Source organism: Melanostigma gelatinosum, assembly GCF_949748355.1.
Source record: "Melanostigma gelatinosum genome assembly, chromosome: 2".
NCBI classification, from domain to species: Eukaryota; Metazoa; Chordata; class Actinopteri; order Perciformes; family Zoarcidae; genus Melanostigma; species Melanostigma gelatinosum.
In genome coordinates this window covers 10,486,994-10,501,740 of record NC_136635.1, presented here as the reverse complement: position 1 = coordinate 10,501,740, position 14,747 = coordinate 10,486,994, and the positions used below count along the sequence as shown (strand labels likewise).

General features: G+C 40.5%; 2 protein-coding genes across 5 annotated transcripts in view; one reads left to right on the top strand and one right to left on the bottom strand.

Annotated features, from left to right (window-relative positions):
• Positions 1 to 298: 298 nt before the first annotated feature.
• Positions 299 to 5,272, top strand: LOC306787665 (phenazine biosynthesis-like domain-containing protein 1; the record flags this gene model as incomplete). Of its 2 annotated transcripts, none has more annotated exons than XM_079282875.1 (10): positions 299 to 367; positions 1,392 to 1,491; positions 2,516 to 2,614; positions 2,936 to 3,045; positions 3,541 to 3,570; positions 3,743 to 3,831; positions 3,969 to 4,060; positions 4,373 to 4,456; positions 4,815 to 4,877; positions 5,061 to 5,272. In XM_079282875.1, the coding sequence occupies 9 exons, from the start codon at positions 1,431 to 1,433 to the stop codon at positions 5,171 to 5,173; spliced, it is 741 nt and encodes a 246-aa protein (XP_079139001.1). In that variant the 3' UTR covers positions 5,174 to 5,272. The 2 variants fall into 2 exon arrangements, with proteins under 2 accessions (XP_079139001.1, XP_079139000.1); XM_079282874.1 differs by lacking the exon at positions 299 to 367 and adding an exon at positions 1,028 to 1,111.
• A 2,561-nt stretch (positions 5,273 to 7,833) lies between these two features.
• Positions 7,834 to 14,747, bottom strand: part of rufy2 (RUN and FYVE domain containing 2) — a 20,070-nt gene continuing 13,156 nt past the window's right edge. For 2 of the 3 annotated variants that reach the window (XM_079294913.1, XM_079294914.1), the window contains 6 exons: positions 12,722 to 12,841; positions 12,294 to 12,423; positions 12,084 to 12,178; positions 11,390 to 11,438; positions 11,084 to 11,164; positions 7,834 to 10,528 (listed from right to left, as the gene is read on the bottom strand). In XM_079294913.1, coding sequence (XP_079151039.1) covers positions 10,385 to 10,528; positions 11,084 to 11,164; positions 11,390 to 11,438; positions 12,084 to 12,178; positions 12,294 to 12,423; positions 12,722 to 12,841 — 619 coding nt within the window. In that variant the 3' untranslated portion in view covers positions 7,834 to 10,384. Of the gene's footprint in view, positions 10,529 to 11,083; positions 11,165 to 11,389; positions 11,439 to 12,083; positions 12,179 to 12,293; positions 12,424 to 12,721; positions 12,842 to 13,566 lie in introns of those variants that run through there. The other variant, XM_079294915.1, reaches the window with a different exon arrangement.

Below are 14,747 nucleotides of genomic sequence, written 5' to 3'. Positions count from 1 at the left end.
GGTAACCTGTTTTATACTTAATGTAAATATAATTAATTTAATCTTATTTCCACATCATGAAATTTGAATATGGCTTAGTTGACACGTTATTATGGAAACCGGATGTTGTCCACGTAAATCTTTCCCGCTCAGATGACATCTTATTTTGAAAGCCGAATGTTGTCTCACGTTAATCCCTCCGCTAATTTTGCAAAGTCCTTCGCTCGCTCCTGATCTCTTCCGTTTGAATGCGTTTACTGTGATTTTCAGCATATAGGTGCACTAAAATTCAAGTGTCTGCTGCGTTGACCACGGAGATCTGAGTGGCTGCTGAGGTCACTGCGGTTCCTACCCCGAGCCTCAGGTGTGACTAACGTTACCCACTCAGGTATGTTGTTATCGCGAGACTTGAGACGCTGTTGGACGTTGGACTTTAAAAAAAAAAACTAAAATAGTTGTAGGCTACGAAGAGTTATGGGAGGCGTGTAAACGCATGTTATTAAAGTTGTATCAAAAGGAATATTTTCACTGAACTGTAATATATTGAAAATTACTTTAATACATTATTTGTATATGCTCGTCCAGTAGCAGTATTGATACTTCTGGAGAAAGGTAGATCACCTTTAAACGCTACACAGGCAGAGCACTATGATTCCTGATCAATATGATCATCTACAAAATCTTAATTCAGATATGAGACATTGTGAGAGAAAGAAATATCCACCAAAATGCAGATGTGACACTAATCAAAAGGCAACACAGTTAATTCATTAATAAGCCGAGCTTGGTGTTGTTACTACACATGCGACAATACAAAAACTCCTCTACAACACGAGGCAAAGCGTCTCTAAAGACTTAGACTAGTCGTGCTGCTGAAAACAAAGGTTAATAACCTGACAACCAGCCAGAGGGTGAAGCTGAGGGGCGCCTGCTGAAAGCAAACACAAGAGGTGTAAAGTCCGTCGACAGCAGCGGGTCGACTGTGTCAAATCTTCACCGTGACTCTTTTCATTTAAAGCTATTTTACTATTTTCTTTGTCTAATCATAATGGAGATTCCAGTGTATACGCTTGATGCCTTTACTAATTTACCGTTCAAGGGAAACCCCGCGGCAATTTGTCCACTTATGCATGTGAGTAAGAATTTAGGTTTATGTGACAGCAGTAATGTCAGAATGCAGACTACCATAGGACGGGCTGTTATGGCTCAAAATATATCAAGACACTTCGACTTGAGTATTCAGTTGCTTGTTCAAGGATCACGACTGCGACATTATTCCACAATTTGTTATAAAATAGTCATAGTTTAAGCATTTTGTATATATCATAGGCCATGTGCATGTGTGCAGTGTATAATGATTGCATGTCAAAACACAACATATATGTTTGTGTATTATTATGCGTTTCTAACAGGAACTGAGAGATGATTTGTATCAGAGGATCGCAACAGAGATGAACCTGTCAGAAACAGCTTTCATCACCAGGATCGACCCCTCTGATAATTTTACCACAGGTCAGATAATATTGGGTTTCATACATTTTTATTATGGATTGATTGATTGTTTAGATTTGTTAAATGGGTTCAACAGAAAAGCACCAGTCTGGGCGGGTGCGTATTTCATTACAATGATTAAACCCAATGTTTTTACAAGCCATGACCAATGCACAGCCTATGTGTTGTTATTGAAGCTGTTCTGATGGGGAGAGAAAATGGGGCGCAAGCAATAAAGAAGTAAATACCTGCTAGTGGCCCATACAATAGAGCCTCAATGGTCATCACACTGTCCATAGTGCACAGTTAATCTGCAAAGGTAATGTACCCGCTCCAACTGGCTTGACATAATAAACTGTAGACAATATGCTAAATGGGCACAATGTCACATGTAGCTGTGAGTACAGCACATAAGGAACAACACAAACGTTTTACCTTCAGAGGAAAGTCCAGGTTTTATTGGCAAGTCTGGACAATCCTCACTGACTGTTCGGAAAATCCAGGCGGGTTGATGAGAAACAAACAAATTAACGGATTCAATTGATAGCACAGATTTAACTCGTTGCATAACACACATATTAATCATTGCAGGTAATCAAGTGGCTATAAGGAACAAAGGTATAACGACAAGTCGCCCACCAGTTTAAGATATTCTGGTTGCAGATAAAAAGACAGTTGTGAACCTCTGTGCAGTTTATTGAGGTCATTCTGCCTCTGTGTTCAGAAAAAAACACCTGTCCTCAACAGTCTGACAGGTACAATGTTAAACACACAGCAAAGACTTGAATTGTTGGTAATTGGAAGTACAAAGTAATAAGCTCACAGTTAGTAAACAGCGTGCAGTCACTCAGTGTCTCACAAAAGATACAACTGCACAGAGAGGAATGTCAGTGCCATCCACACACAGGCTTACATAGCCTTAAGTAAATCTAAATCACCCTCCTTGGGTATACATTTCGCTTGCGGCTCAGCAGTTACTTATTGTACACATTGAAACAACACATCTGCTAAATGTGAAGCAAACCATTAACCATGTGATTAACAGGATCAAGGTTCCGACTTCGATGGTTCACACCAACTACTGAAGTGAATCTGTGTGGTCATGCCACTCTGGCCTCTGCAGCGGTGCTGTTCAAGCATAAGAGTAAGTTACAAAACAAACACACACAAACATGAACAGAATATCAAGTTATAATCAGTTAAATGCACTGGCTTGATTTGGAACACAAGACACACACAGAAATCCACTAAGTTGAGCTAGGAGGCAATTTTAAATACTTTGTAATGATTTACCTGAAAATAAAAAAGCTGTTCATATTGTAACGCTTTTCAATGTAATACACAGAACAGCCAGATACAAGACATGATTAAGTATTGTTAGCCAACACGTCCACATTAGCCAGTTACATGTACTCTTCTGTAAGCCTGTGAGCATTAAGTTCTGTGTATTTATTATGTCTGTTAGAGAATGTGAATCCGAAACTGGTGTTTGAGACCAGGAGTGGAGATCTGGCTGTCACCCAGCAGGGGGAAGGGTACGTCATGGACTTTCCTCTCAACCCACCCACCCAGGAGGTACAGTATGTGATCAGACAAACACATCAGGATAATACAATCATAGGTCCAACAATTACTTGTCTCAAAATGTGTATTTATATCACGAAGAGAAGGATACATTGTGTGGATCTGCAAGGCTAGAAGGAACGAAAACATTACCAACACTATGCAACTGAATTTGGAAATGATATCACATATGATTAACATTCAATAAAACACAACCTTAAACACAGTCAGTCCTTTCCATTTCAACATCTGTACTATTCATTCTTCACTGCTCACAACACTCTCACGTCAATCAGCATCACATTAAGAAAACTGCTTTTGTAAAACCCACAAACTCCAACCATCATAATGTAACATACAGCTCACCTGGGATTAGCAGAACTCAAACATCCTGCATTAGCACTGCAAGGTTTTCCAAAGAAAGTTTTTCAGTAACTTTTAATATTTCAAAAGACAACAAAAAGCTACAATTCTAACAGATTTTCTTTCTAAAACCTGTTTTCTCAGGATGCCAACGAGTTCAGAGATCTCATCAAGGTCAGTAAGACGCCTGCTTTTTCTGGGAAAGCATGTTTTACAGTAGACTCCTGCTTCTCTGTCTATACATGAACACCTCTACACTGTAGAATATGTGCCAGTGTGGTTACATTTCTGTGTTTGTTGTGTGTGCATGCTTAACTGTGTCTCTGCTCTTGCATGTGGGATAAAGGTTGCAGTTGGAAACCACCCAATCCAGGATGTTTATCTTAGCGCCAACACAAAAAAACTGATGGTTCGACTGGCTGACAGCTGTGACAGGTTGCTATCAACACACACACACACACGCACACACACACACACACGGTATAATAGTTCATCTTCACACATGTGCACTGCTTCCTAAGTCCCTCACTTGTGTCTTGCCAGGTTTGTTTGTGACTCTGTGTTTTCTGCAGGTCGGTGCTAACCAGTCTGAAAGTTGACCCTGTTGCTCTCCAGAGCAGTGAGACAAGTGGAAGAGTCAAAGGACTAATCCTCACCATGAAAGGTAATCAGAGCTAAAAGCTAGTTGGACCAGGGGGAGATTGTAGGACAGCTTTATGACTTGTTGATATGCAGTAATTGTATAGTGGTACCACAGTTAAGACACGCACTGTCTTTGAAGAAATAAGTAACAGTTGTTTGTTGCCTTAACTGACATGATAAACCCTTTATTAGTTCGCCTCTATGTTGCATCTCAATGTCCACTGAAGGCTTCATGCTCATATCCAACAAATACGACATGTTAACAGAACACTGTTGAGACTGTGAAAACTACAAGTCGTCGTTAATCAAATTGTCATTCTTTATCTGCCAATAGGATCCCCGGACAACCAGCCAGGGTACGACTTCTACTCCAGATACTTTGCTCCATGGAATGGCATCCCTGAGGATCCTGTCACAGGTCGATACTACTACTACTACTACTACTACTACTACTACTACTACTACTACTACTACTACTACTACTACTACTACTACTACTACTACTACTACTACTACTACTACTACTACTACTACTACTACTACTACTACTACTACTACTACTACTACTACCCCAGTGGCCACACATTCACAGTTGTTGTTGGGTTACAGAGTGTGGGATACTATGTTGCAAATTGTTTAAGTGGTAAAGTACTTTCTGATAACTAAGTAATCCAACACATTTGCATACAAGCAACAGGTATTGCCAAAAATACTAAAACATGTAGTGTCACATGTAAAGCACTGACGCAGTAAAGATGTCTTTTGTGTCCCTGCAGGTTCTGCCCACACCGTGCTGGGTAGCTACTGGTCTAAGAAGCTGGGAAAGAATAAAATGCTGGGTAATCAATTCAACTAATTCCTCATTAACATTTTATCTGATTAGCAACTTCTCTAATTCTAAACCAACGCAATTAAACTAAGCCAGAGGCAAAGTCTTTTTGTGTGATCAACTTGATATCGGGCATTGTTTCTCCCTATAAACAGATACTGACGCTCGTTTTATCCCCTCTGTGTTTGTGTAGCTTACCAGTGCTCCAGTCGAGGCGGGGAGCTGGAACTAGAAGTGAGAGATGACGGAAGAATCAATATATCTGGACAGTCCGTCACTGTGCTGCAGGGAACAATCACACTGTAGCCACAGACACATGCACGCTAGGAGGGTTGGGGATGATGGGACAGTCATTATGTACCCACAAACAGGCGTTGTACCATATGATTTTAAAAACATTTCATAAAAATGAGTCAATTTAAACAAAGCATTATTGTCCAGACTGGGCAATCTAATAATGAAACATCACTAAGCATGACAACACACAACAGGATGTAAAAATACACCTCACACTTTAATGGTATTTGTATTTATTCTCATAATGCAAAAGCAAAAATCTCAGTATTAACAAAATACATACACAAACACAAAAGACAAATCTTCTAAATAGTAGTCTAAGTAGTTTTAACCTGGAGCTGAGGGTCTGGATGATTGAACAACCTCAACAAAATATCATCATTAGCCGGGCTTATGGCTGTAGCGAAGCATTTCTACACCAACCTCACCTCTTGTTACTCACAATAAAGGAAATCCTTACAGGGCTCTGAGGTGTTGCACTGATCATTTTAATGATTAAAAACTGCAGAAAGAAGTTTGATGCTTTAATGGTAGAGGCTACCTTGACTGACCACTACGCTTAACCACCTGTAATCTTAATTATCTGTAAAATAAATGTATAAAAGGATACAAAGGAAGTGCCAATACAATGATCTAATACACCCAAATATTGCTCCCAGGTCCAACAGCAAAATGATCTATGGCATAAAATACTCACACCACCTTTCATTTACAGATTAGATCCATCATCCCATTATTCAACATGTCACAGTACATAAACCCATTAATACACTCATGCAACCAATAAAAGAAATGCGTTAAATGTCAGATTTCTGTTGCATAACTCTGCTACAGTGCAACTTATTTAGATTTTGAAATAACAGTTTAACTTTGACGTCCAAAATCAATAAAACATATTCAGGTGCAATTGCGATGCTTTATGTTGTGTTTACATTTCTAAACACAATGTACAGGTGAAAGCAGTTTTCTGTCAATTCATTCACTATGACCGACGACCACCAGGGGAAATAAAATGATCACAATTTCAACACTAAGCATACAGCTGTTTATTGTTTTAGATGTAACTTGTCTTGCACTTACTAACACTGTTCATGCCTCAAGCTGTGAAGATATAAGCGTGTGTATTCTCACCACAGAAGAAACTGGCAACCTCCTCCTGCGTGCAGGACCACGGTAGTCCTCTGATCCGGACCACATAACCCTCTTCATTCAGAGACATTCTCACTGGCACAGACAGCAGAATACAGCAGCAACACATTTAATGGCGTGTCAATAATACAGACACTTATCCCAAGCCTATCACACAGTCATCTTTAAATAAGGCTGTGCTTCCCCATATCCTGTCCTCCTCACTGTCCCTCGTCACTTCTTTACAATGTCCAAAACAATCTAAGCTTTACCTGTGCAGATATCTTAAATAAATACTAAGCCACACCTGGGTCAGTGTGGTTAAGGATGTGAAGCTCCTCCCCACAGAGGCTATCACCATCACTGCGCTCTCTGTTGTAGCTGCTGTTTTTATTTTGTTTGCAGCGGACATTTTGATGCATCCATAAATGCTTACATGACTGATTATTGACTTCAAGTTTGTTTCGTTATTTTACGTTGTAAAAAAAACATGCTTATTTATTTATTGTAAACTCATCTGATCACATAGTATAGTATGTCATGTCATAAAAACATCAGCGAAAAGATGCCATAAAAAACTGGCATAGCATGATATGCCATACTTCTAAATAAGTAGTATGTAGTATGTCATAAAGTTATCATAACAGTATCGCAGTATGCAATGAAAATAACATTTATAAATGTTATGGAGTAGCATGTCATAGTACAGTATGCCATAGAAATGTCATCAAAAACATTAAGAGCGATCAAATAACCTTACCTGCTCAACCATCTGTGGTGTTTGCTCGCTGGCTCTCGGTTCTATTGCAGGAACGTCATAATATAGAATGTGATGAATAATTTGTCTAAATAATTCATAGTTTATATTGCAAAACAAAAAGTCATATCACATGTCACAGCATATGTGCCATAAAGCACGGTCACTTTGAATCGAATCAGTTGATGGCGTGTTCAGGTGAATGATGTGCTTTAAGAAGGTGGAGCAGTGGTCTCGGTAATACATTCTAATTCCATGTTTCTTTATCTTTTGGTTTAAAATGATCTTCAGCATAACATTTGACCTTCCTGTTGTATACCGATTCAAACTGGATCTCAGATCAGCTTTCTTGGTTCAAATGGTTTGATAAGTGTGAGTTGGTGAGTTTTTTATGAATGCATTCAAGGCTCATGACATACTATATTCCACTCCCAAGGAAAGGAAGTAAAATAATATATATTTAAGCTGTAAAATAGCTAAGGCAGCTGTACTAGTCTGCTTAGTAAATTCTAGACTTAAAGGTGCCGTGTGTAGGATTCTACTGTAGAACATGCGGCCAGCTCCGTGACCCGAAGAAAACATATTTGTGCTAGAAAACATATTTATCAATATTATACTTATGAGGTGTGTTAAAGGGGAACTAAATTAGAGTTGATTTCAGTAAGACACAAGCAGAAAAAGACCCAAACGGGGTTAAAAACAGTAAATGTTCACAGGAGAAATTTCAATGACCAACATTAATATGACAGCAAACAACATGAACAATTCTGTTTGTGATGTGATTTAATCAGAAACTGCTACACAGTCAAGACAACATATTGTTGGCAATAGAGATAATATTAAAATGGCAGATTAAGTAAACTTTAACTTTAAATTAAAGGGTCAGCGTGTTATCAACAGTTATGTATATACAACATACAGTGGTGTCAACACCGCATAAGTCCCATTGAAAGCTGGGAGATCTATAAGAATGACACTGTACAAAAAGGTTTTAGGCCTGGGTGCATTTCAGCAACACTTGCCTATAGTACTTAATGATGATATGATAAATTGGTGAGTTTTTAAATATTTGAAACAATAAAAACACTTTAAATTGAATTGAAATGAACCCAGGCCTGTTTTATCTCTTAATGGTAATGAATACGTCCAGTACTTTAAAAGTCATAGGTTGTAAACATTGTACAAGTACAAAACCAGAATGTGCAGTGGAACTCGTATCATAACCCGTCACTGAAGACCGTACAGTCATCAGCATTAGTTTAACACATTCAACAGAAAGGAACTGAATTGGTTTAAAGTTTCAAACTTTCCCTCTCAGAAATGCAGCAGTAAAACGTGGTTCTTTTCACAACATACTTCAAGTGAACAGGGAAAGCTCAAACAAGTTCCCTGGACTTCTAAAAGTAAAAATGAATGTGCATGAAATACAAAATCAAATATAAATACTTTCAAATGAATCCATATTAGAGGTAATATAGGACTGCCAAGTGCTCAAACCTACTGGCTATTGTGTGAGAGGTGTGTAACCATAAAGTCTGTTCTTAACTAGTCAGTGAAGTGGTCATGTTGCGAGCTGGCCGTCAGTGGTTCATCAACTAAAGAGCCATTTAGGCACCGGAGATGACAGCTTTTGTTGCTCTTCTTGGTCCTTAAAGCAGCTTCCACTGCATTAGTGTTCGAAAACTAACAGTGAAATGTGCCTTGTGCCTTTTATCTAGATCGCTTTGCTAGGCTAGAGTTGCTACTTTAAGTATTTTAAATTCTCGACAGAAATCCTCTCTGTAGAAATCTAGGACTCATTTTGGCAACAAGAGAAGCACAAGTATGTAATATTCACAGCATTTCCACAGGCACAAATGGCACCAACATTGTTAAAAAATGTTCAGTTCCTTTGAAAGCCACAGCCCCATGGGGAACTAGTCTGGTCATTGTGTCAGCAGAACATCTGCTTTGAATTTTCCTGGAATTAATTAGCATGAAGTCTGTGTCTCATTGTCACAAAATATATCTCCATGTTATATATCTCCATGTTATATGTCTCCATGTTATATGTCTCCTGTGACATGACAGGGACCAAAATAATGAGACCAGTCCTGATCTTCTCACAGTCAATTAAACAGAAATATATTTCAAATAAAGTAACTGTGATGAACTTTGAACTGGTTATGAAACCAGTAATATTCTTAGTGATTGTCAGCGGTGCCACCGGGTCGGGTTCCGCGCAAAATCAGATGAAATAATGCAGGTTCAACAGAAATTCCTTTAGCTCAGACTGCAGCGGGGCCTCCAGCAGCAACCAGCCCACCGCGGGCAGAACCGGACCCGGTTCGCTGCAGCCCTCGACCTGCAGTCGTAAGCTCCGGTGGGAGCGGGAGAGCGAAGCGTCTACTGCCAGGGGGTGAGCTTCGCTTTGCTACTCCGCCACCGGTCCCTGCTGCCGGAGACCCAGGCCTTATTGCTGGGTCCGCTGGAGGGAAGAGAGGCACGGGAGAACCAGAACCAGCACTGAGCAGAGCAGACGGTCAGACACCTGCTGCAGCAAAATGATTCTTCAGGGAATCAGGTGCTCGGAAACACTACCACGTTCTCCACAGGGGTCGCCAAAATCGACACTAAATGAAAGTTCCTTGTAGTAACTTTAACTTTAAGTAAAGTAGAATTAAGCTCTCAGGTTGACTTGATCTTTTGTGCCTGTGAAAATGTTGCTTTTATTTTTGTGTTAATTTCCCTCCACTTGAAAAGAGGAGTGCTTTGCAGTCAAGACTCGGTAACAAGGCCATGATACAGTATGTATTAAATATGTAATCTCATCCGTTTGGCTATACAGTTACTGTATAGAGTTTGACGCCTGGTACAGACATTATAATGATCCAGTCCTTCAAAAAGACGAGAGGTGTGGTTGAGAATCTCCATTTCGCTGCAGCAGTGCTCATCAGTTCATGGTAAAGTAGTTCCTCCTTTAATAGCAGAGCTCTGTCCTCAGACAGTCCTGTTTTGCATTGCTCCGTCAGTCTGGACTGATGGAATTCACTGTTAATGGTTAGTCCGTAAAACTGTTGTTTATCTAGCATATGAAATGGCCTCCTCCTCTGTTTCGGATTACAAGAGACAATGTTATAATAAATACAAACATAGATGTGTCAGAATGATGCAGACACGCTTGCTTTTTTCTGCTGACTGTAAATGAATGAATCAAACACACTAAATGTTCATGCACACGGTCCATTTCAAGCAGCATTTCTGTTGAGAGAGGTTGGGAGATGGATCTTACAGAGAACCAGAGGATGGGAATTTGTGAGTTTGATCTCAGATAGTTTGAAGCAGTCCCGGCTCCTTCACGTTGGATTGGAGGAGCACCGCTGGAGGAGGAGGGCGTGGCAGGTGTCACAGACTCTCACTGGTTTGGGTGAGGCGGGCAGAGGGAGCTCATTGTCGGAGCAGCTGTTACAAAAGATCTCCCCACAGTTCCTACAGTGGTGCTGGAGGGAAATACAGAAACTACATCAAAAAAAAATTGACATTGTTGTGGTGTGCTTATGGGTGCAAATTAGCTGCTGAGGGAACCAACTTGCTGATTTATCTTCTGTCCATTGAGTCATTCATATTTCATTACAGCACTGCTTGAGATCCCCTTGAGGCTAAAGCCATGTCTGTAACGCATGTATCCTCAAATGTCTTGTTGCGTTCCTGCAAGTTGTCTTTTCAGGCATGGTGGCTGTAAATGCTGGCACTCTCACTATAAGTTATTTTCTCATTTATTCTATATAATATGCTGTTGCCGTCGTAATCTAAAACCAAATACCGGCCATAGAACAGTTCTCAAAACAGGAAGTAAATCAAAATAGAAAAGCTTTCAAATCAGTTAGCATTTAACTCTGCATAAAAAGGATGTGGATCACTCACTTCCTCACCGACACATCAGCCGCCCTGAGGTGATTTACAATACAACGATAGTTTAGATAAAGGATTTCAGAAGCGGGACCACACAAAATAGAGAATCTCCACGTCTTATTTGTGGTAATTTGCTGACTGACCTTTCGTCTTGAGATGGAGAACTCCTTCTCACACAGCTTGCAGTGGCTGGCTTCCTTGTCCTTCAACCACACCTGACCTCCCTGCAACAGCACAACACAGTAAATCTCAGTTTCACTCTCATTTTACACAACAGACGTTACAAAACAACAGAGCACACTTCACTAATCAACAATAACGATTCTCTCTCTGCTCTTTTAATAACATCTCATCTAACTTTTCCATTTTCGTGATGAAAGGGTTTGGAATAGAGAGACATTAGACATTAAAAGACTTTCTTTGCGCTACATTTAACTCAGTTAATTTACCTGAAGAGCTTTGTTGGCTTCTTTGATGTCTTCAATCTTCAGTTTCGATCTGATGACAAAATTAAGAAAACTGCTACGTAAAGGAAATAAGTAAATACAACCACCTCAGGTCATCCTGATACCACGTCACGGTTGTGTGCCTCTGCCAACGAGTCAAGTTGCAGTTTACTGCGTTGCTAAAATATCACGTTCACGAGGATGGGATGAGCACAAGAGCACATTGACCTTTGATAACCACAAACTAAAACAGTTCATCTTGAGTCCAGGTGGATGTTTGTGACAAATTTGAGATAATTTGCTCAAGGCGTACCTAAGATATCACGAGAACAGGACCCATTTACAGTATTCTTGACCTTTGACCACCAACATCTAATGAGTTAATTCTCGAGTGCAAGTGGATGTTTGAAAAAATTCACTCAAGCCGCTTCTGAGATATTGTTTTCACAGAAATAGGACGGACCGACAACCCGGTCAGCTGCTGTCGCCAGCGTGGAGGCATAAACAGTTCCCCTCAAAGGTTAGTGCCTTTAACCCTCTGTTAACGCTCCGTTAACCCTCCGTTAACCCTCCGTTAACCCTCCGTTAACGCTCCGTTAACGCTCCGTTAACCCTCCGTTAACCCTCCGTTAACCCTCCGTTAACGACTCCAACAGCTCGATTATGGTGCAGAGATTTTTAAACAAAGCATACATACTCGCTCAGTTTGGAGCCTAGTTCCTCGAGAGCTTGTTCTTGGTCCTCGCAGATCATCTTCAGCTGAATGTTTTCACCATGGAGACGATGGAACTCCTAAGAAAAAAAACACAACACAAAACAACAGAAGACTGATCAAATGATCAAACGCTGGGTCGCACACACAAAGTTATATACTATAATAAAACATACATGGTACGTCTCTTTTTACCTTTTTCAGCCCGTTAATCTGCAGCGCCTCTGTGCTGAGCTGAGCCACCGTATCCCTCTCTCTGTCTAGATCATTCTGTAACGTCTGCCTCCACTCCCTCTCTATCTTCAGGTCCGTCTCTAGCTGCTGGCTAAAGGGACACCACAAACACATATATAAATATACAACACCAATAAAGATGACAAACAAGAGACAAAGGAAGGGCGCACTGGTTTACATGTTTGTTTTGATTGTTATTTACTGGTCCTAGGTCTATGACAGTTTCAGTGAGAAATGCTTTTTCACCAAACGCTGGCTTACCATGCAACACAGCTTATTGTGTATTTACTTTGTTGTATCTCTCTCTGAGCACCAGATTCTCTCGATTAGGTGTTTATGTATGTATGCGTGTGCATGAGTCTACCCATCTTTAAAGGGGTTTTGCTTACAGTTGCCTCTCTCGGTGTTCGATCTGCCGCTGCAGGCTGTCGGCCTTGTTGGCAAAGTCCAACTTGAAGCGTCTGGTCCCCTCCTCGGCCGAGGTGCGGTGCCTCTCTGCCTCCTGTAATCTGCACCATTATAACCAGGGACAAACTCAGGGCCATGGAGAGAAAAAACTAGGGGAGGGGAGTGTGGAGGGAAAGGGGAAAAAAGAATAGAGGAAGACCGGAAGGAGGATGAAGGGTAAGGAGTGAGGTTTATGGGTAGAAAGAAGGGATGGTTGAGGATGAATGAAGAAGGTTGAGGGAAAGGATGGTGTTGTCATTTTCTTCGCCACAACACCAGAGAGTCAAACTTAGAGAGAAGAAGAATTGAGAGGGTTCAAAACAGAACAGTAAGGAATACAAACGGGTGAGTCCAAATAAGACGCATGATGAAAGAATGAGGAAGAAACACCTTAAAGCAACTGAATGGACAACAAACAAAAGATGAAAGCTGACTGCATCTTGACCTGCATGTCTTTTTCAATAATACCTTATATATTCAAAGCATTTTGAGTCTGAAACATATGCCAACTGCATTGTTTTCACCTGATATTGTACAGGAATGACCCTTTTGTAGTGTGTTTTTGGGTGATACGAATTTTAATTAAGTTTTAGATCTTCTTGAGCCATTTCAGATACTAGGACAATGGGGATAATCCCACAACTCCCTGCTTTACAGTTGATTAAGAGCTTTATTACACAATAAATGTCCAGTGTCTGAACATGGCCAAAAACTCAAACCACACTCAACACTTTAAAACCATCTAACTTTATTTGTCACGGTGGTAAAAGACATTAGTGTACCGATAGTATATTCGTCTAAAAATTGAGAGGCGTTACAGTACTATGAACACAGAGTTAGCATCGGTAGAATAATTACTTCCTGATCAATCACATAAGTCATTAAATATGCCAAGACGAGAGACATCAACACATTCAAGTTCCCTTAAGAGAAGCTACAGAGGTTTACAGCTGTGCATCTAAAAGTCTTTACATGTGGCTCAGTTCTGTCTGTTGTGCAGAAACAAAGCAAATGTGCTGGTCCCACTGAGCTGCATACATCTGCAAAACCTTACAATCTTCAGTTTTGTTAAATCCATGCAAGAAGGAGACGGGATGTTTCCGAAATCACTCCCTTTTTTACTGTAGAGTGCACTATATTTACCCTTTTGCCATTTTAATTTAGGGTCGAAATCTGAGTGTGAAATCCAAATATCCATTACATAGCGTCCTCAAAAACGAAAAACGTAGCATCCACGGCACGTGCCTTACTTTCTGCTCACAATCCCACAATACTATGTCTAACATTTTCGTCAACGGTCAGTGAAGATGAGTGTGAGATAAGTGTCCGAAAGCTTACATTACTGCTCAGTACAGAGTAAACTGAGTGTGTATTATGAGGAGAATAATGAGTGAGTGAACAAGGGAAAGAAATCAGGCACAGCAAGGGTCATCACAGCCAGTCAGAAGCAGGTCACGAGGGGCCACACATGCAGCGCAAAATGGCAACAAATTAAAAGCAGGAGGTTGCACCAGCAAACTTCTGTCTGCCTTAACAATTATACACCACTGAACACCACTGACTGACTGTGATGAAATGCAGGTTACATGATCCTGCTCGTGCTTTAGACTTAAACAGTGTTGGCTGCAACAAAGTAAAAAGACAGCCAAGTTCTGAGATAATCACGACCCAATCCCTAAATACTACAGAGACTCAACTCTGTTAACTAGTAGCTCTGGGTGTTGCCAGATAAAGTAGTTGTGACACGAGCGGGATGGGCCTCTATACTCATTCTAACTCAATGTGAACTACAACAACGACCCTCTGACAACATCTCAGAGTCAACTATCTCACTGTTAGTGTTACTGCATATAAACTGACTACTGGAGGCAGGACGAATGTGTGGCATACACACGCGCGTGTGTGTGTGTGTGTGTGTACACACGGCTGAGCATGAGAGTGAATAAATAAAACGATTAATTCAAAATG